This window comes from Rhinopithecus roxellana, chromosome 5, assembly GCF_007565055.1.
Source record: "Rhinopithecus roxellana isolate Shanxi Qingling chromosome 5, ASM756505v1, whole genome shotgun sequence".
Lineage (NCBI taxonomy): Eukaryota > Metazoa > Chordata > Mammalia > Primates > Cercopithecidae > Rhinopithecus > Rhinopithecus roxellana.
In genome coordinates, this window is record NC_044553.1 from 171,725,469 (window position 1) to 171,750,670 (window position 25,202).

Genomic DNA, 25,202 nt, shown 5'->3' on the forward strand with positions numbered 1-25,202 from the left:
TGGTAGTGTACCACACATGAATGAATGTGAGCCTTGCCAGTGGCTATCAGAAAAAGGAAGAAGAATAAATACATAACAAATACGTGAGCACCATTTTCTCTTTAATTCTCCTAGCAGGATCTTGATTCAGATCATCGTAGCCAAGGCAGACAGAACCAGGTGGCGAAACAGCTAGCTCTGTATCATAAAGTTTATTCATAATATTTAACAGTAGTCAGACTTGATGGTGACAAGAATAATACAACTTTGTATTTATAAGCCCTTCCACATCCTTTTAAAGTTCTTTTATATCCCCTTTCTCATTTGGTAATGAAGTTTTGCAGAGAAGTTATTTTATGGAGATGAAGCTAAAGCCCAGAGAAGTTTAATAACTTGTCCAAGGACATCTAGCAAGAAGGGCCTGGAGCTGAAACTGGAATCCAATATGCCATCCAAAAGCCAGAAAACCAAGGAGCTTACTTGACAATAACTATAAATCTTCTTTTGCTGGGGAACTACTGATACTCCTACTTTATCTTTATGCTACAGAGGGCTCATGTGCAGTAATAAATTTTTAAAACTCTTTTTTCTTATTATAAGAGAATTCATGTAGAAAACTCAAGTGATTGGTGGCCAGGCGCGGTGGCTCAAGCCTGTAATCCCCAGCACTTTGGGAGGCCGAGACGGGCGGATCACGAGGTCAGGAGATCGAGACCATCCTGGCTAACACAGTGAAACCCCGTCTCTACTAAAAATACAAAAAACTAGCCGGGCGACGTGGCGGCGCCTGTAGTCCCAGCTACTCGGGAGGCTGAGGCAGGAGAATGGCGTGAACCCGGGAGGCGGAGCTTGCAGTGAGCTGAGATCTGGCCACTGCACTCCAGCCTGGGTGACAGAGCGAGACTCTGTCTCAAAAAAACAAAAACAAAAACAAAAACAAAAACAACAACAAAAAAAGAAAACTCAAGTGATTGGTTATAGAAACATATGAAGAAGAAAAAATCATGTATATATTTTTTTCTCTCCAGTGTATTCAACCTTATCCTCTCAATTGAATCCTTCCCATTGGCTTTTAAACCTGCCTAAGTCTCTGCCATTAAAACAAACTAGTAATCACACTGAAGTGGGTGGGGACTTCAAGCACTAAACCTAAGTAACTGTAGAAAACAGTAATTGGACTAGATACCATAAGACTAAAAACAAAAAGAACTGAACACAAATACTGAACTCTACTTAGTAAATTTGTTTCTTATCAGGGTATGGCTTAGCAATTCTGAAATTTTTTATATAGATATTTTATATACCACACATATACTGACATATAGAAAATAAGAAAATATAGATAGTGAGAGCTAGTTTTCTTACTGCCAGAGGAAAAAGGTTACCTAAAAAAGTTAGAAAATAAATACAGATGTGTGTGTATGTATGTATTAGTATACACACATGTATTACCTAGTTCTGTCCACTGAGAGGCCTAGAAGCAACAATATTGCCGTAGCGGTGGACACACTTAGCACTCAGATTTTGCTTTCTTTTATTGTGTGTGTGTTGTTGTGTTTTTGTTTTTGTTTGAGACAGAGTTTCGCTCTTGTTGCCCCGGTTGGAGTGCAGTGGCGCGATCTCAGCTCACCGCAACCTCTGCTTCCTGGATTCAAGCGATTCTCCTGCCTCAGCCTCCCGAGTAGCTGGGATTACAGGCATGTGCCACCACGCCCGGCTAATTTTTTGTTTTGTTTTGTTTTGTTTTGTTTTGTTTTGTTTCTAGTAGAGATGGGGTTTCTCCATGTTGGTCAGGCTGGTCTCAAACTCCCGACCTCAGGTGATCCACCATCTTCGGCCCCCAGAGTGCTTGGATTATAGGTGTGAGCCACTGCGCCTGGCCAGATCTTGCTTTCTAAATACCATTCTCCAATAAAAGGAACTAGGGCTTCTTGGAGAAGTGGTTGATTCCTGGACTTGGGCAAGAAAAATACAGGATGACCCTGGAGCATCTCATGGTACCAGAAATTAAGAAAATTCTCAAAAAAGAATGGGGACATGTTGAAAGGGCATAGGGACGAACCTGAAAGAGCTTCCAGTGGCTAAATCTGGAACAATTTGATCAGCAAAGTAGTTTAATATAGTATTGGGTTATAAGCCGTAGAATAAGCTAACTATCCATGAGTTCATACTAATATAAATAAATAATTGAATAAACGAATGAGAAAGAAAGGACAGTATCTCCTTACAGAAGAATCCCAAGTAATAAATATAGAAGGAATGAAGAAAGTAGAAAGCCATCATTAGGCACAAAACACAGTAATAGTTGTAGCAGGCAAGATCCACTGATGGATGTTAAAATTAGTGGTGAAAGTTTGAGGAGAAGTATATCTGCATAGTCTAAAAGTATCTCTCTCAAGATATTTATTTATTACAAAGGGGAAAATAGTAACTTTACACTGGAGAAACTCATCAGATACCAGCCACTTTAATTATATAATGAAGTAATTTAATTATTAACATCACTGGTAATAGGACATATTGACATAATAGCCCTCCTTATAGGATGCAGTGAGAAGTTAATCTCACCAAAAATGCCTAACTGCAATCTAATAATAAGAAAACATCTGATAAACCTGGTTAAGGGACATTATACAAGTAACTGACCATACATGTGTTAAAGTCATGAAAGACAATGAAAGACTGAACAACTGTCACAAATTGGAAAAGACTACGGAGATTTGACAGCTAAATTCCATGTAGGATCTTGGAACAGAAAAAGGATATTAGTGGAAAAACTGATGAAGTCTATGGTGTGGTTAATGGCATTATACCAATATTAACTTCTTGATTTTTATAATTGTACCATGGTCATATAAGATGTTAACACTAGGGGAAAGTGGGTGAAGAGCATATAGGAACTCTGTATACTATTTTTGCAAGTTGTTTTTAAAGACTAAATTAAGAAAAAATTTAAGGCAAAACCAAATCAATAAAAATCAAACACTTCCTCAATCCCACGTCTTCCTCCTTATCTCTTTACTAAACTTGTTTCTATTCCTCACCTCTTATTTGCCCCTCACCTCACTCCTGTCTGTCTTTTGCCCCTGGTATGCCAGTACAGCAGCTCTGTGCAAAGGCCAACAATGACCTCCATGCCACTAAATCGGGTAGATATTTTCCAGTCCTCATCTTGACCTTGTGGCGGCATTCAGTGTTACAGATCAATTCCTCTTTGAAACATTATCTTCCCGTGCCTCACCCAACACGATGTCACCTGGTTTTCTTCCTACTTCTCTGATTATTCCTTCTCTTTCTTTGGTAGATACCCTCCTTTTCTCAGCCTTTAATTATTGTCATTCTTCATTGCTCCATTTAAACTCTTCCAAATCTATATTTAGGCATGGAGTGATTCTGTCTACATTAACAGCTCAATTATTATGTATACAAAGATAAATCACAAACTTTTATCTTCAGCCCTATATACCAACTTCCTACACAACATGTCCATTGAACGAAAGCAAATATATTAACCAAAATACATTTTTAACACCAAATTGTCTATATGGCATTGCGATAGATGCAAATAATTATAAGTCATCCTATCTTCATGGAGCTTAGTCTAAAAATACAGAGATAGGACCTATAATTTAATGATTAACGTCATAGGCATTGGAGTCCTTAGTAATTGGAACCCTGGTGGGTTCAAATCATGGCTTTATCACTAGTAATGGCCTGACCTTGAGTAAATTAACCTCTGTTGGTGTTAGTTTCCTCTTCTGTAAAATAACGGTGATAAATCTTTCCTCATAGGGCTGTTGCAAAGATGAAATGGAACCATGTAAGTTAAAGCATTCAGTGGTGCAGATCCAAAGCAAACTCTCTTACAGTGGTAGTATTTATTAAAGTAGTGGTGGAGAAATGTTAGAATACAAGGTAATATATGCAAGTGCTAAGACAGTTCTAGAAACAGTAAATGTAGAAAGAATTCTAAGGAAGGAGACCTGTGAAACTGGGATGGGCAGGGAAGACATTCTAAAGGTAGTGGGCCTGGAATGGAGAAGAAGTTAAATTTCTGATTAAAAACAAACTTTAATAAAGAAGCAGTGTGCCAAGGTAGAAACCGTAAAAGATTTGTAGTAAGGAAATATGAATTTAAATCAGCTCTACCTCTGCATAGCTATAATTTTAGATGAGTTCATTTTTAGATACAGGTTTTTTTCATATCATTTTCTGTTATTCTCAGATAATGTTATCTGTTCTAATCACCTTTTATAGTTGTTGTCAATAATAGATGTGAAAATATTTGTTGTACAGTAAAATATGGTATAAACTTTAGTCATTCATTGGTGAATCAATGTACCTTAGTTGAGTGAGTATGCTTTTGGAGTTGGTAACCCCTGTGTCTGGATCCACTTACTAGCTGTGACCTCGGCAAGTCACTTCAACTCTGAGCTGTGGTTTTCTTATCTTTAGAATGGAAATAGTACTCCTTACTTCATGTCAGTGTTGTGAGGATAAAATAGTTACTCTTCATTTTCATTTGTGAGGACCCACTAGCAGCCAAGCAGGGCGAGGCACCATGAACTGTAAAGCTGGTATACAGTGGGCCTTCGATCATTGGTAACTTCATCAAGGTTATCATTTGCCTTAGGATTCTCTCAGTGTAGCACATATGCAAATAACGTGACGGATAATGTGACAAATCCCTATTTCAGATCCCATGTTAGATCTGGATATTCAAGAACTAGCCAGTCTTACTACTGGAGGAGGAGATGTGGAGAATTTTGAAAGACTCTTTTCAAAGTTAAAGGAAATGAAAGGTAATCGGATCCATTGTGTCTAATATGTTCCCGTATTGATGCTTGTCTGTTTTATGTAGTAGCATTTTATTTTGTTCACTGCTGGATTGGATTCCTTGTTCTGGTCTCAGCTGTCTTGAGAAACTTAGCTACTCGTGGGACTTGGTAAAAAACAATTTCCATCTTCATTCTCTTTCCTTTTACTTTTCCTGCTTTTGCCTTCTGTTTCTTTCAGCGTGTTACATGTCCTGTGCTATTAGACAAATTTCTTAAGATGTATTTTCCTCCTAGACAAGGCTGCGACGCTTCCTCACGAGCAAAGAAAAGTGCATGCAGAAAAGGTGAGACAATCAGCCAGGTATTTAGTGAGTACCTATAAAAGGTCCAGTGCTATTATTATAATTATATATCACACTTGTGTATTTCTAAAGGGTCTTAGTGTGAGCTTTTCATTGAATATTAACTTCTAACTAATTAAATATTTATACAGTAATAGTATAGTTGCTGCATTCAAACCAAGATTTTTCACCTCTATGGTGAGTGACATGGAAACTTCATTGAGACTCGCAACGTTTGCCTTTCTAACTATTCGGCCAGAAAACTCTTAGTTGTTTTGTTATATTATTACCAACACAACACATGTTATTGGCAGGAAACTTGGATGGTTGATGGTGTTCTCTGATATGAATGTGTCATAATTTATCCTGTTCCCTTTTGGACATTTAGGTCATGTGCATTTTTTGCTTCTATAAATAATGAAGCTGTGCATATCCTTACACATCATCTTTGTATACAACTCTAAATATATCATTGGTATAAATTTCTAGATGTGGCGATCATGGATCAAATGGTATTCAAGGGTTTTGATATGTGTTGCCAGAGGACTGGAGGGCAAAGTGCAGAATTTTAGGTCTCAGTCAGTTCAAGGCATAACACATGAAACAAGCTGAAATGTAGCTGTTGCCTAACATTTGTTGCATGCTTCTGTCCACAGGTGGCCAAAGCATTCTGGATGGCAATCGGGGGAGACAGAGATGAAATTGAAGGCCTTTCATCTGATGAAGAGCACTAAATTATTCATACTAGGGTTTGACTAACAAAGATGCTAGCTGTCTCTGAGATATCTCTCTACTCAGCCCAGTCATATTTTGCCAAAATTGCCATTATCATGTTGGCTGCCTGACTTGTTTATAGGGTCCCCTTAATTTTAGTTTTTAGTAGAAGGTTAAGGAGAAATCCTTTTTTCCTCAGTATATTGTAAGAGAGTGAGGAATACAGTGATAGTAATGAGTGAGGATTTCTTAAATATACTTTTTTGTTGTTGTTCTAGGAATGAGGGTAGGAGAAATCTCAGAGGTCTGTGTGATTTACTCAAGTTGAAGACAACTCCAGGCCATTCCTGGTCAACCTTTTAAGTAGCATTTCCAGCATTCACACTTGATACTGCACATCAGGAGTTGTGTCAACTTTCCTGGGCAATTTGGGTTTTCTCCGTTCAAGGAGCTTGTAGCTCTGAGCTATGATGCTTTTACTGGGAGGAAAGGAGGCATCTGCAGAATTGATGTGAGCTATGTGGGGCCGAAGTCTTAGCCCAGCGCTTAGTCTCTACCTAAGAAAATGCCTCTGGGCATTCTTTTGAAGTATAGTGTCTGAGTTCATGCTAGAAAGAATCAAAAAGCCAGTGTGGGTTTTTAGACTGTAATAAATGAGGGAAAGGATTTCTATTTCAGTGGGAATAAAACCTCCCTACTGAGTTGTGGGAGATACGTTGTATGTTAGAGAGAACCTTAAGGAGTCCTTGTATGGGCCATGGAGACCGTATGTGATAATATACTGTGATTTTCGTGAAGAAACTCTTCTGCCTTAGTTAGAGTTCTCCCCTACGGCTTGAGATGCCAGAGCTGTGTTGTCATACTTTATACCCACAAAACCAGGCACATTTCCCCCTTTTTCTCTTTAAAGCCAAAGAGAGATGACTGCCAAAGGGGGAACACTAAGGGGTGGGTGGGGAAGCAAAATGTTAGGCAGTGAATTCCTGAGCACCTTGTTTGACTTCCGAGGTTCATAGCTCCTCTCTGCCCTTCCAAGCCTGGAACCTTGGGTTACCATCTTTCGTTCTTTATCCTTTGTCCTGAGTGAGTGGGTCTGCCCCAAAGGAACTGATAAGTAAATGGCAAGTTTTTAAAGGAAGAGTGGAAAGTGCAGCAAATAAAAATCCTTATTTGTTTTTGTAGACTTTGTAATGCATATCATTAGCCTTCACTGTGGTCATTATTGCTGTGGCTCCGAACCGGCACATAGTACAGTGAATGGAAGGTGCCCACACACCAGCTGAGAACCGGTTCTGGCCTAGGTGGGCTCTAGAACCATTTACACCGCATGAAACAAACAGGTTGGGTTAGGAGCAGAAAGAAATAAGGCTCACACCCCTCCAGACACCACCTTATAAGCACTGCAGAACCTGAAACAGATGGCAGAAGGAATGGAATGCTACAGGGGCCAGCAGGAGTGACCACAGGGAGGAGATAGCTCAGTGACTGAAGCATTCAGGAAGAGGCTTTCCAGGCAACACTGGACATTGCTTAGTGACCTTTTGTTCCTTCCTTTTTTTTTTTTTTTTTTCCTAATGTTCTGAAGGACTTTGAGTCTGTGGCTCACCACCAGCCCATCAGTGTTTCTTTGAGGTGATTGCATTAGGGAAGTTGACTCTGGGGTTGCAAAAAAAAAAAAAAAAAAAAAGGTGGAACATGTTTTCCTTAAAAGATGGAAGGTTTTAGAAAATATACTAGGCCATCTGGTTAGAAAAAACAGACCAGACTAGAAAAATCTGTGAATTTGATTTGGTAGATTAAACAAAGCCAGATGATTAAAATGTGATTTATTTATAAACTCTGCTAATGTCTATTATTATGATTTTGTGGTTTTTTTAGGGGGTATGAGCGAGGGAAGCCCTATATCCTTCATTGGATTAGACACATATAGTGAATAGTGCAAGAGTTTGTCAAGCTCACTATTTTGGAATTTACCCTGCATATGTAATGTCATGTTTTTAAGACCTCAGCTATGTAGGGATATTGGCCTCCTCTAGGGACATATGGGATGAAGGTCTCTAGTGAAATCTACTAAAAGCCCATGTTAGAATAGTGATCATGAGCTAACACTACAGTAATAGCTGCAGTCTATCTACAGTGACCTATGTTCACACTACCACAAGTTGTTACAGAATTGCCAGCTGGAATTTAAAATCAGAGACTCGGTTTTTGGTTGTTTTTCCCTTAAACATTTCTCGATTTGCATAACATAGTGTTTGGCACATAGTAGGCCCTTAGTTTTGGTTGTAAAGTATGGTTTGTGTTGGATGAATATGATCACAAAGTTTGAAGATCCATACATAAGTGCTGGAAGGTAAGGAAAGATAAGAATAAACATTTTTCCCCTGAGAAAATCATGTGTTATGTAATAATTTTAGAGTGATGAAGACATAGATATTTTTATAATTTTAAAATATGCCATCCTGCCAGAGTATGAGAAGATTGACAGAACCAGTTTGCTTGCTCTCTATTTATAGAACTTGGCCACGTCTAATTCAGAGAAGCTAGAGATTCAGGGAAGCTAGACTTAGATGGTTGAGTAATATGGGATGTGGTTCAAGGACCATGGAGCATGTCAGGCCATTCCTGCAAACTATTTCTAACACGTGAAATGTGATATATGGTTAATTTCCTGGTCCCACTGTGGAGAGGTCGGGATCAACAATTTTTGCCATGGCTTGTCAGATTCCTTTAACTTTGGGCCAGTCTCTTAACAATGGCCATTGAGAGAACGTGTGGAATGCCCCTTGCCTTGCCTTGGCCTGCCATGGAAAAACAGTCTTAGAAGAATCACTGTCTAAGGGTAAGATGAGAGCTCTGTAAACTATTCTGAGCTTCAGCGTTTGCTGATGCAAAGCTAAATTTAGCAAACGTGTCCAGTGTGGTCAGAGGTTCTGATTCATTAGGGATTCTGATTCATAGAATGTTCTGATTGATGGAGACAAGAGTTTCAGTGAATATTCTAATGCATTAGACTTGCTCTTCACTCTCTCTACTGCCCCTGTTAATTTTACAATAGACAGTTTAGCTACAGCATTATGTCATTAAGTACCAAATCTTATTAGAGGACTATAGGTGAAGAAAGTGTAAAAAGTCTGGTCATGCGTACTGAACCCAGTACAGTGTTAGTACAAGGTTAGTTTGAAAACAACCCCCTATTAACTTTCCCATAATTTGTATGTCTCATGCAAGTAGACTGCTGACTGGGCAGGGCATAATTCTAGTATTTTCAATTCCACTCAGGGTTTAGTGATCCATCCTGGCACCTTTGGCATGTAAACTCTTAGAGAAAACGTCTTAGAAATCCTCTAAATTTCGGCCGGGCGCGGTGGCTCATGCCTGTAATCCCAGCACTTTGGGAGGCCGAGGCAGGCGGATCATGAGGTCAGGAGATCAAGACCATCCTGGCTAACACGGTGACACTCCGTCTCCACTGAAAATACAAAAAATTAGCTGGGCGTGGTGGCAGGCACCTGTGGTCCCAGCTACTTGGGAGGCTGAGGCAGGAGAATCTCTTTAACCTGGAACGTGGAGCTTGCAGTGAGCCGAGATCGTGCCACTGCACTCCAGCCTGGGCGACAGAGTGAGAATCCGTCTCAAAAGGAAAAAGAGAAATCCTCTAAATTTCATACTTTGGCATTACATATGCCTGTTGTTAACATCACAAAGCTTGCTCTTAACGTAGGTCTCTTTATTCAGAATTAAGTTCTAGCACAGTTAAGTATCTTGCTGTATTCTAAGTTGTTCCTCTGGTGTGCAGAAAAATGAACAAAAAAGGTAACAGCAATAGCGTATCCCCACTCTTAGGAATTTACAGTTCTACTTTGTTTCCTTTTGAAAAACACTGTGATTCAAAACCTGGCCCTAATGGTTATTACTGCATCTTTGGAACACAGGCCTGGGGGTTAAAAGAAAAAAAAAAAAAAACTTTTAAAACCCCTTTCTGTGTATCCGTTGTTAGGCCCAAACACTTCCTCCGCACAGCTACAGATCTGGGAGGCATCACCGGGCACCCAAAGCTGCTTGCTCATGCCCCGTTTACTGACTAGGAAGCCTCCTGGGTTCTCTCTAATGAAGGAGGTGTCCAATCATTGCCCCTGCCCTTGCTGTTATCAACTAGGTGGCTTTAATGCTATTACACAAAAATGTGGACTAAGGCCTAGGGTAGGAACTTTCTGGAAACAGCAGCATAGTTTAGGAGAGAAAAGGTTCTTTTCATCTGAATTCCAAGGACAGGGCCTGCAACAATCATGTTTCCCCAGGAAATTCTCAGGAAGTCATTAATGGTGAAGTCAGAGAGCCTTAAATTTGTTCCTTCTACCCTGGTGAGAGCAGAAACAAGAGCTCAGGGTCCAGCCAACAGTGACTGTGAACGTCGTTGGTGCCAGAATCTGAGCAAGGTGTGGCGGAGGATACAGACTTGAGTCAGGATGTAGTTTCTCCTTTCCATGAGCTCAGAGTCCAACTCAGGTGGAAGCAGGGGGCAAACCAGACAAGGTCACAAAAGACAATGCCAAGACAGCATGTGAAGAGTGCTGTGACTAGCCCTCATGGCTGTGGGAAGGAGAGAACACAGTGGGTTGGGGAGAACAGGAAGTGCATCTTAGAGCAGTGGTTCTCAGAAGTGAGCCCATGCCACAGCCACCTGGAAGGCCCCACTGCAGAGCTGCCGATTCAGGAGGCCTGGCGTGGGGCCTGAGAATTGGCATCTTTAACATCCCGGGTGATACCGATGCTGCTGGTTCAGTCCTGGGACCCACTTTGAGAACCACAGACTTAGGGGAAGTAACGCTGCTTGAGTTGAGCTAGAAGGATAAGGGATTGGGGCAGATAGGTGAGTGGAGGCAGCAGAGTTGTTGGAGTTATGGCTTGAACAAAGGTACGGAAAGAAGAGTGAAGGAATGTGCTGGGAAAATGCAAGGAGTCCACATAGAGAAATGGTGGCAGATGAGGATGGCGTGATGCTGGAGGGGACTTGGTAGAGTCTGTGCCTACTCTGCAGGTAAGTGAGGAGCCAAAGGTTTTGAGCAGAAAAGGCATCTAACCATAATTGGCAGCAGTATTAGCAGTATCTGTCTAACCAATTAGCTGTGAGAAAGAATGAGGCTGAGGAGGGACCCAACCCAGCGATGAGTTTGCCATGGATAGAGAAATAGAGAAAGGGGGAATTTTGCCATATATTTGCTATCCGTGGACTACAGGGACACAGATGAGAATTTTGGAATAGCTGTGATAGCAGGTAAGCAGGAACTGTATTCCTTCAGTCACATATAAGGAATTGCTGTAAGCACTGTGGAAATGTATATAAAATATATTGCTAAGATAGAATCTACTAGATATGGACACTGAGTCATTTACTCGGCAAAAGTATGTGGTGGCCAAAGAAGCCAGGGATAAGAGAATAAAATGTAAACCCTGCTCTCAATGAACTCACAGCCTAGAGGGGGGACTGTGGCAACAGAGATAGATGTTCATGAGAGGCTTCCTGGAGATGTCTGAATGGAGGCACAAAGCATTAGTAAAAGTTAGCCAGGCGAAGTGGTGGTGTGCTGGGGAGCAGGGGGTGGGCGGGGGAGGAGAAGTTGATGTTCTAAGCACAAGCAGCCATGAAGACAAGGATGATCCATGAGGGCTGCGAATTGCCGGGCTGTAGAGGATAAGGCAGGGAGTGGTGAAAGCTAGGTAAGGGCAAATGAGGGCCAAGTGCTCCAGGGCAAAGACCTTAGAATGTGTGCAGTGGACTAGGGGAAGCATCTATGGTCAGATTGGTTACTGGGGGCAGTATAAAGGGTGTCTTTATAGGAAAGCCATCTGGAGTCTAGGAGACCCACTAGGACACTGGTACAGTTCTCCAGGCACTAGAGGTGTGTTTAAGGTGGTGTGAGTGGGACTAGAGCAGACAGACTGGAGAAGCGGGACTGTGTGGAGGTGGGGAGCAGAGGACTGGTGGACCGCTGTGGTTTCTGTGGATGTAGGTCGGGTCAATGGTCATGTCTAAAACAGGGCTGAGGGCCAGAGGAGAGGGATAGTTTTAAGAGACACCATGAATTCTATTTGATTGTGAGTTTGAGGTACTTGTGGCCCCTCCATGTGCCAGCAGTCAGCTGGACATGAGTCTGAAGCTTAGGATTAAAGTCTGGGCTGTAAGTACTGATTTGGGGGTCATTAGCGTTTGTGTGGCTTGAAATCATAAGGGTAGATGAGATCACTTAGGGAGGAGTCAGCAGAACAGTGGTCTGGGAATAGCAACAAGGAAGCAGGCAGAAGAGGTGTAGGCCCAAGAAAAAGAGCAGACTGTACGAGAGGGCCAAGGAGAACCGGGAAGTTCAGGGAGTAGGGCCTTTCCAAAAGGGAGATGGTCACAGCTGAGAGGTGATGGGGAGCAAGGAAAAGACATTCCTCAAGCTGTTCCAGGCTTGGAAAATGGGAGGGAAGAGGCTACTGATAAAAACTGGGGAAGCAGAAAAGGGAGCTGGCTCAAGTGAGGTGGGAAGATGATTCACTTTGGGGGCGCTGTGTTTTGGATCACGTCTAACAAAGAGCTGGAATTTAAAGTCATGCATCTCAAGGAACAGGCTGGGTTAAAAGGACTGGTTTGGGTCAGTGTTGAGAACTATAGGCTACATAAACCCTTGAGGAAAGCTGTTAAGGGGGTAGGAAGGTGGAAGAACCAACCAAATCATCATAAAGGCAGGAATTTCATGCAGTTCTCGGAGGCCAAATCTATGGGCCCTTATAGCGCAACCTGCCTCCTCCTGTTAAGGGAGGTGTTTGGATGCTGGGGAGGTCCTTAGGAGGACTGCTGCAGATGTGGTCACACCAGAGGATTATTCCAACCCATTTCATCCTTCTCCCCCAAACGCTGCTTATTCAGACTCTTAAAAACCAAAAGACATTTTACTTTTTTTTTTTTTTTGGAGACAGTGTCTCACTCTGTTGCCCAGGCTGGAATGCAGTGGTGTGATCTCAGTTCACTGCAACCTCCACCTCCTGGGTTCAAGTGATTCTGCCATCTCAGCCTCCCAAGTAGCTGGGACTACAGGCGTGCACCACTACACCTGGCTAATTTTTGTATTTTTTGGTAAAGACGGGGTTCTGCCATGTTGGCCAGGCTGGTCTCGAACTCCTGACCTCAAGTGGTCTGCCTGTCTCTGCCTCCCAAAGTGCTGGAATTACAGGCATTAAGCCACCATGCCTGGCCATTTTACATTTTAATCAATGTTTTTCTTTATCCACATCTTCTGGGGTTGGTGTAAGATCTAGCCAAGGAAACAACTTTGAAGTCCCTTTCTCCTTGGGCGTTTTGAATTCAAAATGAATTTTCACAGGTGCTGACAGTCATCTGAGCTGGAAGATGTGGAAACCAAGTTACTTGTGACGCTAAAGTTACCTCCACGCCTGTGGGAAGACAAATCTGGTGGCATTTAAGACACTGTGACAATACAGAGGAATCAGGCCAGGAGGGACTAGCAGAGGCAAGAGGTGGCTTGAGGTTGGGTTGGTGGCATTCAGTCATTTGCCAAAGGCCTTGGGGTACAGAGGAAGTAAAATACAAAATGGCACTGCAGAGATAGATGGGACACATACGGTGTTTAGGCTTGGGCAACAGCGAGATACACCCATTGAGAAACTTGACCTTTGTGCAGATGGCCCAGGGGCTCCTGCTGGCACTGCATGTTGCCCTTGGTGAGTGAATGAGAGCAGCTGGATATTACATGAGGACCATGGCAGAATGTGGCCTGGCACATCATTGGTCAAGGTGTATCTGGGCTTACAGACATTTTCCTCTGATCCTCCTGAGCCCTGAAGTCCCTGGGACCCCTCGGGGCTCCCCTTTAAATCTTCTCTCCACCCACAGACAACAGCAAGAATCAGACTGAGCTCCTGGCACAGGAGCTTTTCCATGAAAAGTTTATTAGAAGGGCACTTACAAGAGGAAGAGAGGGGACGAGAGGACACAAATCTTTAACAATAGGGGTACACTGCTTAAACAGGTGCTCTGCTTTTAAGATATAAAAGTTAGAAAAATCTAAAACACTATAAATACATACATGCTTTTTACAAAGTTATTAAAAGGTCAGGCTGGCTGAATAGTGAAGGTAATCAACATAGTCAATGTTCTATTCCCCATCCCTCAACGCACACCAAAGTAAGGGTCCAGAACAGCCGAGTTGCAACAGCAGCAGTGAAGGTGGGTGAAGGCTTCTTGGATAGACGGCTCCATCTCTCTGTCATGCTTTCACCCCTAGCAAGGGAGTGGGGCTTGGTTCAGAGGACCCTTGTGGAAGGGCCCAGATTTGACTCAGAGCTGCCTGCTTTTACACGCGGCCACTTGTTTAGCCAGACTGGTTTGGTGTTTCTGGATGCTGAGCCAAAAAGCCACTACGCCCTCCACCAACATTCAGAACTGGCTGTGCCCCAACTCTTCCAGCCACTGTCCTTGGGAGGAGAGACCTTTCCAACTTTCTTACAAAAATTAAATAGTTATCTGTCTGAATGGTTTTAAGAAATTATTACATAAATACAAAAACACCAGAATACTAGAGTATACATTACTTCTGCATTTTAAAAAAAAAAATCCATTACAGAATCACTGAGAATTTCTCAATCCAGTTTACATGAGGCAAGTTTCTTTTCTATGATAGCTGTGTTTTTGAAAAGTTGCCTGTTTAGCCCATCATCTCCCCACCAACGCCTCCCCATGGGAGATGCTTCATCATCATTTTGGATCCATGTCCCCTTGCGTATGTTTTTCTGCTTTCCCTACCCACTTGAGAAGCTGCTGATGCTCCTTAAACCGTGATGGAAATACATTGTGAAGACTTACCTGAAAGGGGCCTACAAGGAAACATTTTTGCCACATAAAGACAGTACAGCTTTGCTGTGTTGAGGTTTGGTTCTGGTAAAATGGGGACACATATGTTTTGGGGGAACTCCCAACTCTAGCCAAGTCACACAGTAAGAAACAGCGTCCAGGGCTAAACGTGTGCCCTCTCTTGCTGCTGGTATCCCCCTTGGTGAACAGTCCTACAAGCAGCCTGCAGATTCTTCTCCCTACATCTCCTGTGAGGACGAAGGAGTGGTTGTGTAACCTGAGCTCTGGCCCTGTGGAGACCCTCATGAGGCCTGAGGCTAAGAATGAAACAGATCTTTGCTGCTTCCCCAGATTACTCACATACGTGCATGCCATGCACACACTACTTCAAACCTTTCTGTAGTCTTCAGTAAAAGCATTTAGCCTGGAATATGTCCAAACTCCAGGAAGCCAAGGGGAGATGGAGAAAAATAAAAATAAGCACACGATAATGTGCTATAGCTCACTTCAGTATATGAACAATGGTTTAAAAAAAAAATCACCATGGTCAATTAAAAAAAAAAAATACAACACAAGGACAATGGAGACGTCTGCCAGCAGCCTTGCCCTCATGTGTGCTCTTCCTAAGAGTCAAAGTCCCTGCTCCTGACTCTAGGCTTGTCTCAAAATATCAGGTCTACAGCCTGCCAGGAAGGTGGCCAACTGAGATGATGTTCCAGCACAGGCCTGTAATCCAAACCGGCTGGGGTAGCTACCTACGTATGCGCTGGAAGGATCTAAGTTACTAAATTGGGACGAAGCAAGGTGGGGAGGGGAGAGAGGAAAGGGAATAAAAGTTGGCTCCTTGGAAGGTGCTGAAGACAAGGATCTATGTCCCAGTGCTAGCTACACGGGTCAGTCTCAGCACAAGCTGCAAGGTGAAGATACCATGGCGGCGAGCCCAGGGCAGGGGCAACACACACGGTCGTGCTGCCTAGATGAACGCCACTGAAAACTGCTATCCAGTCACCAGCACTCCTCTAGAACTGCCCTGGTTTCCTCTTGCCCCTTTCAACTGTCCTTTAAAAAAGTGTTTTAATATACAAATGCCATTCATACCACAGGATTTTAAAACTAAGAAAACTAGCTTGTGGCTTCAAGGAAGGAGACTAATGTTACATATGCCCAAAGCACCTATGTAGCGCTCTAAGGTGGGAAAGGACCATTTCCTAACCTCTTAGATATGATCAAATTGATTTTCAGTATGCCACAGGTGGGTTTGCCTACCATCCCACACATCCTCCTCTGATGGTCTAGTCTGTGAAGAAAAAGGGCCAAGGAAGTAGCCTTCAGGTCTGAGCAATGAGGGTTCTAAGACACTATCCAAAAGCAGCCAAATGTGTCATTTCATCACATTCAAAGTTCATAACCTGCCAAAGTGTAGGCTTCTTTCCCCCCCTTCACCTGGAATAAGACAGGACTTCCACAGATCACTGGATCACCAGAATCAGGCTGTGCCTGCAGCTAGTTCCCAACCACCCAGAGGGCTGTGTGCCACAGGAAGCCCTCACACGATCATGCAGCAGGTGGAGAATGCAGGCCCTCGGAAACTGCTGCCCGTGGCTTTTAGGAGAGGAACCATGACTGCTCTAGCAGAAGCCAAAATGGAGTATTTGTGTCCTGGGTCTCAGAGCTGCCTGGGAACATGAACACATGTACAGGAGGTTCGGGGGGCTTCCTGTGTAAGCAACAGGCCACAGATGATTTCACACCAGGCACATACATCAGACTCACAGTATTTGGCCCTCTCAGAGGAAGTGAGGGGTTTTGTGTTGTCTCTGGGTTCTGAGTCAATACTCCTTCGAGAAGACTCACACAAGTCTGTCAAGGTGCTCCTTCCATCTCTTCCTGTGTCCTCAGGAGGCTTGGGGAGCAGCTGTCCTACCTGGAAACCTCATGGCTAGAGTTTCAGAGGCACAGGACCCTGCAGGTGAGGCATCAGGAAACCTCTCCATCTCCCGCCAACATCAGAAATCTCATCACATTTGAGGTGTATAACCTGCCAAAAGTGTATACACTTTCTTCCCTTCACCTGGAATAAAACAGGACTTCCATAGGAAGTCCCTTGATTTTAAATCCATGCAAAAACGTGGGATAGGTCATTTTATACAAAAACAGCAGCAAAGAATAAAGTACCAATTGAAGGTGGCAGTTCTGTCTACTGTGTTCTGCAAAAGGCTGGGAAAAGAAGAGGGCTCTTTTTTCTTTTTTCCAGTCGAAATAATTGAGGCTAGTTTTCTCCCTAATTGCTGCTGGGAGCAGTACTTATTACACAATACAACTGCTATAGTTGTCACTGATGATCCTCTACCGGGAGCTAGATCATCTTATATCCCAGAGGGAAGATGACAGACCTCTTTGTACCAAGCCTGCAATTTGCAAAGGTGTAAAAATATTTTAATAGCCCTTTTCATTTGCCTATGTTGGCCTGAGATGTTTTCCCTTCTGGTGAATTTGCTTCTGTAAATTTCAGCTTGCAGAAGTGCTGGCAGGTGTCTCTTCAACAAAACCTGGAAAAGCTTCACCTTAGGAGAGAGAAGGGAGAGAAGCAGTTGCTGGGTCTCACTCAGGTTTCCCAGTCAATGTGCCAGCCCAGGATTTTTAAAGAAGATATATAAACCAAACATTTAAAAGAGCATATGATAAAGTTGATTTAATGAATGCAACGACTACATAAACCAATATAGCCGTATGCATCAGAATCTGGAGCGAGCTCTTACAGATGACTGGAGACGCACCCAGTGCGGTGCTGCCTGAGACCAAATGCCATCCCACAACAGGGGCCTCCTGCTTCATGAGAACACTTACCATCATTCGAATCTCTTTGAGATTAATGTGATAATAGACACTATACACTGCATATGCACTGGGCCTCAGCATATCCTTCCAACTTTTCAAAGTGAAAAAGGACAAACGCATGTGAGTTTTTAAAGAGGTGGTGCTCATCAATTTTTCCCACTGTCCTGTGTGCAGGTTCTGCTGAACACGCGCCTTCCAATCAGTATGTTCTGAGAAGGGAGGGAGACAGACAAACTCCCTCCCTCCCCACCCCGCGTCTATCCAGCTCACGAGGGGCAGGGTCTGCTGGAGTGGTGGGGCTGGGCTGGGAATGTTCATTGGAAGAGGCACCGTCACAAGCATCAGAGAGCTGGGCGTGAGGTCTGCATGGCCCCTGCGGGCTCTTCCTACCTAGAACGCTCTTCCAAGGTGAACTCCACACTGCAGTCCTAGACAGAGGGGCATTTCTGGTTGGACTGTGACATCCCAGAAAGCTGTCACTCAAAAAAGGAGCCTGGGGGGAGGGGGCCGGTTGTGTAATACTACCTGTTCTGCTCACTTAAGCCAGCAGAGCAGACGCCATTTCCTGCCCTTCAAAGTGGGGCCAAAGGGTAAATGTGTTTGGCAGACACAGCTGTTCATAACATCCACCTCTGGGTTTGCTCGTGTGTTTCCGAAATCAGGTGGGTGCACCCCTTCAGTGGAGGGAGAAAGATTTCTTCTTCCTTGACAACAATGAGTTGAGCAGAGTTCCAATTTTCTCCACCTCCTGCATGGCCATTTCCCCCAAGCCCGCCCTCCCCTACCATACTTAATGTCTCTAAGACACACTGGAACAGCGGATGCTTGGGGAGCCCATCTGGGTGAGGACCTTGTCAAGCCACTGCAAAGGCCCATTCAGGTGCAGCTCGATCCAGCAAGGGGTACTGGTCACAGTCTGTCTCCTGTAAGAAATAGGGAAAGGGGTGGGGTGGGGGACTTAAAAACATCTCCAGGGGGCTACACAAGTCAGAAAACTTTTTCTGCTTTGGTGACACTCATTTTCCCAAAGCCAGAGAGATAGACTACCTTGTTAGACGCTGTCCTAGAAGCGGTACCAATAACTTGCTGAAACTACCAGGCCAAACTCCTCCACCCAGGGAGGACTTTGGGTAAATTAAGTTCTCTCGAGGGGGAAGGAAGTCAACTTTAAAGAGTTAAACATGTAAAGTCAACGGCAAAGAGTTAAATACGCAAAGTCAATTGCAGGGTACCCAGAGGCCCACCAGTTACTGTAACAGGCCCCCTAATAGAAGAGACCACCATCCTGAGCAAAGGGCTTCCTGGCTCCCATCTGTACCAAATGGGCACGTGCCGCTCCCCTATCTCCAAATCCGGGCCCAGACCCAGCAGGCCACGATGACGTGTGTCTGTCTGATTGAGGGGTGTTTTTTTACAAAGCGCCAACAGTGTCCGCATGCCTTCAGTTCCCAATGTGCTGATATAATTCTCATCTACGGCCTTATTTTGGAAAATCTTACAAGCAGAGCGAGCCATGGAACAATTACTGGAAAAAACCAAGGCACACCACACGTTTCTTTTCCCCAAAGCACTTTGTCTAAATTCAGGCTGGTTGATGACGCAGCTTGCAGGCAGGCTCCCAAAGGCCTCCACTGAGCAAAGGCTATCTGCTGAGGCTGGAGTCGCTGGTGCCAGCTGGAGGTGAGAGGTGTGGGCCCTGGGCCCTGCTTTCAGCCACCGCACAGAGAGAAGAGCTGAAACCTTACTCTCCTTGGCCCAAGAGGCAGGAGGACGACAAGGCTGTTCTGGGAAGGGGCCGCGCCCGCCCGTCAGGCTGCTGTGCAGTACTGCCAGGCAGCGGTGACGCGGTGGGCCGCAGAGGACTGGGTGTGCTGGCAGGACATCCCGCACGGTGATACAGTGTCCCCAGGGAAAGGCTCTGCCACCAAAGAGCCTCTTCCTAGCACTTGGAGCGGGAGAGCTGCAATGCCACACCAGGAACAGGGCTGCTGTCTTGAGGGCACCGCCCTCCTTGCTTGGCCTCTACTTTGCTTGTGTAGCAGGGAGGTTCAGAAATGGGCCTGCAGACAAACCCTGGGGTGTCTGCATGAGCGAGGGTACTTGAATTGGCCCTCTCGACTACAATCTGGTATAAGAAGAGCAAATGGACATCCCCTTGCTCTTCTCCACTGCAGTCCATCTTTAAATATTTCCCTTCTCCACTAAAAAAAAGATTAATTTTCTAACCTTTCACTCCTGTTCCCTAAATGATCTAAGCCAGGGCTAAAAGATTGCTTAAAACATTTCCCTGGCTGGACCTTTGGGCTCGGGCTGATCTCTTTAGGCCATAACATAGGTAAGTTCTTTTGCGGTCTGACCACTTTGATTGCTTCACTGGTCACTCCTGAATTTCAGAGACACCCCAGAGACCAAGGGGCTATGTTCCCTGACACCCTGGGGCAGACACAGAAGAACAGCAGCTAAAATACGGTAAGTGGAAGAGGAGGATTTTACAGGACGAAATCCTCTAATGAGAATCTGACTTTCCATAAGTCATGCTCATCTGGATTTCATTACAAACGGTGGCTCAAGGCCAATATTGAAATGGGTTTGGCCTGGGTGCAGCATGACTGCAAAACAAAATGGATTCCAAACATCTGGAAAAATGAAGAGAAGGGGAGAGTAGCTTGCAAGGCACTGGCTCTAGCTGACGTGTGGGCACCCCTGCATCTGCCGCAGGAGCTGGCGGCTGGCAGTGGGGAGTGTGGAGCAGAAGGCGGGGGCACACAGCCCTGCCTCTCAGCAAACTTCTGTCGGTGAGTGGAAAGAAAAGGGACTGGATTCTCTAAACCCAAAGCAGGATGGATTGAACCAAGCAGACCAGGTAGACCTGACTACATCAGGGCCATGTTTAAACCAGTATCTAGGGCTGGGTACGGTGGTTCATGCCTGTCATCCCAGCACTTTGGGAGGCCGAGGCAGGCGTGTCACCCGAGCTGAGGAGTTCTAGACCACCCTGGGCAACATGGTGGTCTCTACTAAAATACAAAAAATTAGCCGGGCGTGGTAGCACGCGCCCGTAGTCCCAGCTACTTGGGAGGCTGAGGCATGTCCCAGAGGCAGAGGTTGCAGTGAGCCGAGATGGTGCCACTGTACTTCAGCTTGGGTGACAGAGTGAGACTCCATCTCAAAAAAAAAAAAAAAAGAAAAGAAAAGAAAAGAAACCAGTATCTAGGACTCTAAAAAATCATTTCTCAGCGAGAAAATTTTGTTCCTTTATAACTACCCAAATCTCCTCCTCCCTTCCCTGACTCTGAGTTTTAATATCCTGGGCTCCTCAGCATCACCAGGGGTCCCTGAGTCAGAAATGGAGCAACAGAGGAGGAAAGAACAACGAGCTGAAGACCTAACTTCCTGAAGAGGGTCATCCTAAAGCCATGTGCCTAAAATGAAGAGTAAGGAAGAAGCCGAGACGGCAGAGTTCTAGACACAGCTCTTCTACCCGTGTGACTGCAGGCAAGTCACTCTTCCTCCCTGGGCCTCAGTTCTCTCATCTATCCGGATGATGCCGGCAGCCCCACCTAGGGCTGGGATGAGGATAAGATGGAGCGTGTGTTTACAGTGCCTGCAGCTGTTCGGTGCCAGCAAACATCACTCTGCAATTCCTCATCATTGCTGCTGGCCCAGCCCCTCCTGCCTGCCAGGCCCTGGGCTCTCTCTGATCTTTGGTCTCTCTGCTCTTGACGCCAGGGCTGGCCTCGCTCATCTCTGAGGAGCCCTGCCTGCTCTGCTGTCCAGAGTCACCTGGAGTTGGGTCCCCTGATGTAGGCAGCACCCGTAACCGACCTGTACTCCGCTCCCCAGCCTTTGACGAAGCTCATGCGGATGGTACACATTCGGGTCAACTGGTAGACAGCCTCAAAGCCCTGGTTGACAGACTGGGCCAGGAGGGCAGCAAACTCCTGGTTGTTGAAGATCTTCAGGTTGCATCCTGGCAAAAACACAGAAACAGGGCTGTGGGGATGGAAGTGGCCAGGTCTGTTGCTCCCCTCCTGGATAAAGCAAGTCCTGGACCCCCTAGACCAGCCTCATTTATACAGCTCCAGGGACACACAGTGTGTGATGCATTTGCCACACACTCCACGCTCAGTACCATGCAAAGGGAAGGCCAACTCGGTCCCTCCCCTTGAACCCACCTCCTCACTGGGAGGTGCCGCTGACATACCTGCAAGGGGAGATGGAGGCTGGCCCACAAGCTCAGACTCCCAGAGCGGGGAGAAGTCTGCAAAGTGGGCTTCCGAGAATAGGGAGATGGTGTGGAGAGGGGGGCCTTGCCCTGGGCAAAGCGGCCAGGGGACAGAGAGGTAAGGGACCTGGACCAGGTTGCCCATGCTGTGTGGGGTCTGGTCGCCCACCTAGGAACAGGAGCTCTGGCTGTTCCACAGCAGGCAGTACCAGCAGAGATGGGCTGGCCGAAAGGCTACTGTGCCTGCCGTCCCCACAGGAAGCTCGGCAGAGGGCCCAGGGCACCCTCCACCTGGGCTCCTCTGATGAATACACCTGGTGCTGGGGCTAGGAGGGAAGGAGAGATCTGGGCCACATTTTGGCCTCTGGGCACCAGGCGGGGTGGAGGTGACATTCACAGCTAAGTGAAGGTGTGCACCTAATTCTCCAGACAGTAAAACTAAAGACAGTCACAAATAAAGTTTAAAATAAAACGTTGTTTGAAGTCTTACTGCCTGAGTGCCAGGAATGTGTCAACCAGAAAAATAAAGACAAAAGCACATGCCGGAAATAGCCAAAAGGTGAGCTGGGGTGACGCTTATGAATGAGCCAACTGCAGGCTCCTGTTCTTGCTGTGTGACTCTGAGCTGGTGGCTTTCACCTGGGGACCCTGTGTCTCTGTATAATGAGGGGCTGGCCTCAGAGGTCCTTCCAGCTCTGACATTCTATGAGCTGACAAACACCACCAGAGCCAACTCAGCCCTCACCCAAAAGATGGGGGTAGAGCCGGGGAATGGAAGAGGCAGAAGGCCAAGAGCGTCACTGAGCTTCCTCTTCTCATTCTCTCCAAGGACAAGGGTGGTGGAACAGGGCTGAACCTGGGCCCTGACCCCCAGCAGAGCCAAGAAGCAGAAGAGCACCAGACTTGAGAGTCCATCAGCCCTAGGCCCCATCCTGGCTTGGCCACTTACTAGCTGTGTGTCCTTGGGCAGATGGCTGAAACTCTCTGAACGTGTCTCTCAAAGCGTCTCCTTACTTATAGAGCCAGAGAATAACTAGAGAGGACTAAATGAGGTCAAAGATCGGAATGTACTCTGTAAATGCAACCACAAAATGCTCTGGAAACCTGGTGCGCTATTACCATTTCAGACTTGCTGCATTCTAAAGCTTCCCCTGCCCGTGGTCCACCACTTCTCCACTACCATCTGCTACTCAGTGGGCAGGAAAGGGCATGCCACACACGTGTCACAGGCAATGGCCTGGCCAGGTTACCTGCTCCACTAGCCTGTCACAGGCCACATTCCGCGGGCTGCCTGCACAGTGGCTGCAGGTCCTGTGAAAAGTGGGCTTTGGCTGGGGCTTTCTGCCTTGGTTTCCTGAGGAAAGAGGCCTTAGACGGGATCAGCCACCTGCCTGATCTTGCTGTCCAGGCAAACCACTCTCGGGGGTGCAGCCTAGCACCTCTTCTTGGGGTACAGGTGGCATTTTCAGACTCACTCAGAAAACCCTCAGCAGTTCCCTAGAGTCAAACTCTGGTGTCATTCCACGGCTTCATGCTGTTGTGCTTTTGAAACATATCGCCTGACCGTCTCATACGTGGCCCTCCTCCAGCCAGAGAGCTACCCATCCATGCCCTGCCCCCCATCACCTCAGGGCCTTTGCCTGGGCTGTTCCCCCTGTCTAGAATGCCCTCCCTGTGCCTAGTGCCTACCTATCCTTCAGGATCCGGATGCTTCTCCTCCATGAAGACTTCCCTGATCCATCCCAACAGCTAAATGGGCCTTCTCTCTACCTGGGCTGCTGGCTGGGTGCTTGGCACCCCTCCCTTATATTGAACTCATCCGTGTCTTTGTCTTCTGTGCTCTGCAGGTTTGTAAGGTCTGCGGGAGCAGAGCAGGGCCCCATCTACCTCTTCATCCCCTACAGCACCTGGCACGGAGCCCTGCATGCTGTTAGTGCAATGAATGAGTGAAGAAAGGAAGCCCTACTGCCTGAGCATCTACACACAGGGCAACGGGCAGGTAGCCACGGTTAAAGGCAGACCCATCAGATGCTACATCTGCTCCCTGGAGGTTCAGGGAAAGCACAGTTAGATTGGTGGGCATAGAGAAAACCCAATCGAATCACCTCCAGACTGACAACGCAATCACCAGTGAGCAGAAAAGGTGAGAAAGGTGGACTCTCTCCAGCACCCCAGGCATGCACTCTGAGAGGGAGCTCAAGGCAGGGGTGCCTGTGTGGCTGGCTTACCTGGTGGGATCTTGCAGACGGTGGCCGGGTGCCAGCCATAGCGCTGGTTACAGTTGGGAGACTGGACAAAAATAGCGCTGTCACTGAGGCACTCTGCGAAGACCTCCCCTCCGATGTAGTAGAGCCGCACGCCTCTTCCTACAGAGAGTCAGGTTAGACTGGACGGGGTGCCTTTGCTCATACACAATGGCCCTGAGGCTTGCAAAGGATGCAGAGCTGCAGGGCTGCTCCCAGTGACTGACAGCTTCCCCAGGCAAACGGGCTCCAAAGCCCAAGCCTCAAGTAGGAGAAATGGGCAATGCTGGATTCCTAAAGCCAAGGGAGGCAAATGACAAGAGATGGGCACACAGGATAGGTCTCAGTGACAGCCTTTGCCACTGAGTAGGCATGAGCCTCAGTCAAGTTATTCACCCTCTGAGCCTTCGTCTGTCTCTACGATAGGGATGGGGCTGGGCGCAGTGGCTCACACCTGTAATTCCAGAGCTTTAGAAGGGCAAGGTGGGAGGATCACTTAAGGCCAGGAGCTCAAGGCCAGCCTGGGCAATGTAATGAGACTTCATCTCTACAAAAATATTTTTTAAAAATTAGCTGGGCATAGTGGCATATCCCTGTAGTGCTAACTGCTTGGGAGGCTGAGGTGGGCGAACTGCTTGAGCCCAGGGGTTCAAGACTGCAGCGAGCTCCCATCATGCCACTGCACTCCAGCCTGGGAGACAGAGTGAGACCCTAACTCAAAAAAAAAAAAAAAAAAAGAAAAGAAAATGCGAATGATAACGCCTACACTTGCAGGATTACTGTGAGACACAGAGTAAGCGCCTGTAAGTGTCAGCTTTTCTTGCTGCTACTGCTACTACTACCCCACTACTATTTGGTCTCTTCACACTCCAAGATTCAGAGATTCATTGAGTAAACCTGCAGGGCTCCTTCTGGTGCAGCAGACACCCCGAGGAGCCCTTTATTGCAGGGATGGCTTAATGCTACCCCATATTTTTTTCTTCCCTTAATGCATTTTTCTAAAACATTCCAGAGGTTTATATCATTTACTTTTCTTTCATCTCTTAAATCCACTCCAGATGGACAGAAATTATTTTTAAATTGGCTCTGCAACTCGAACAGTTACGTAAACTCTGACAATGAGCTCTTTGCTCGGCCAGGGGATGGTTCCTTCTCCCGCCTGGGAAAGTCTCTGTTCCATTACCGGGGAAGAAGCTCAGAGGTCAGAACATGGAGCCAGATGTTACAGGC

General features: G+C 45.9%; 2 protein-coding genes across 6 annotated transcripts in view; one reads left to right on the forward strand and one right to left on the reverse strand.

The window, feature by feature from the left end:
• The window catches only part of AAGAB (alpha and gamma adaptin binding protein), a 60,075-nt gene extending 52,426 nt beyond the window's left edge, over window positions 1-7,649 (forward strand). For all 3 annotated transcript variants that reach the window (XM_030931387.1, XM_010363614.2, XM_030931388.1), the window contains exons 8-10: window positions 4,677-4,781; window positions 5,052-5,101; window positions 5,755-7,649. In XM_030931387.1, coding sequence (XP_030787247.1) covers window positions 4,677-4,781; window positions 5,052-5,101; window positions 5,755-5,832 — 233 coding nt within the window. In that variant the 3' untranslated portion in view covers window positions 5,833-7,649. The remainder of the gene's footprint in view (window positions 1-4,676; window positions 4,782-5,051; window positions 5,102-5,754) is intronic.
• Window positions 7,650-13,722: 6,073 nt separating this feature from the next.
• Window positions 13,723-25,202, reverse strand: part of SMAD3 (SMAD family member 3) — a 130,865-nt gene continuing 119,385 nt past the window's right edge. The window contains exons 7-10 of one of the 3 annotated variants that reach the window (XR_004057448.1): window positions 23,958-24,095; window positions 21,330-21,474; window positions 17,514-18,427; window positions 13,723-17,230 (exon numbers count right to left, since the gene is read on the reverse strand). Coding sequence is in view for 2 of the 3 variants with exons in the window: in XM_030931389.1 (XP_030787249.1) it covers window positions 17,175-17,230; window positions 18,315-18,427; window positions 21,330-21,474; window positions 23,958-24,095 (452 nt within the window). In the remaining variant the exon portion in view is untranslated. Of the gene's footprint in view, window positions 18,428-21,329; window positions 21,475-23,957; window positions 24,096-25,202 lie in introns of all 3 variants that reach the window. The other 2 variants (XM_030931389.1, XM_010363612.2) reach the window with 2 other exon arrangements.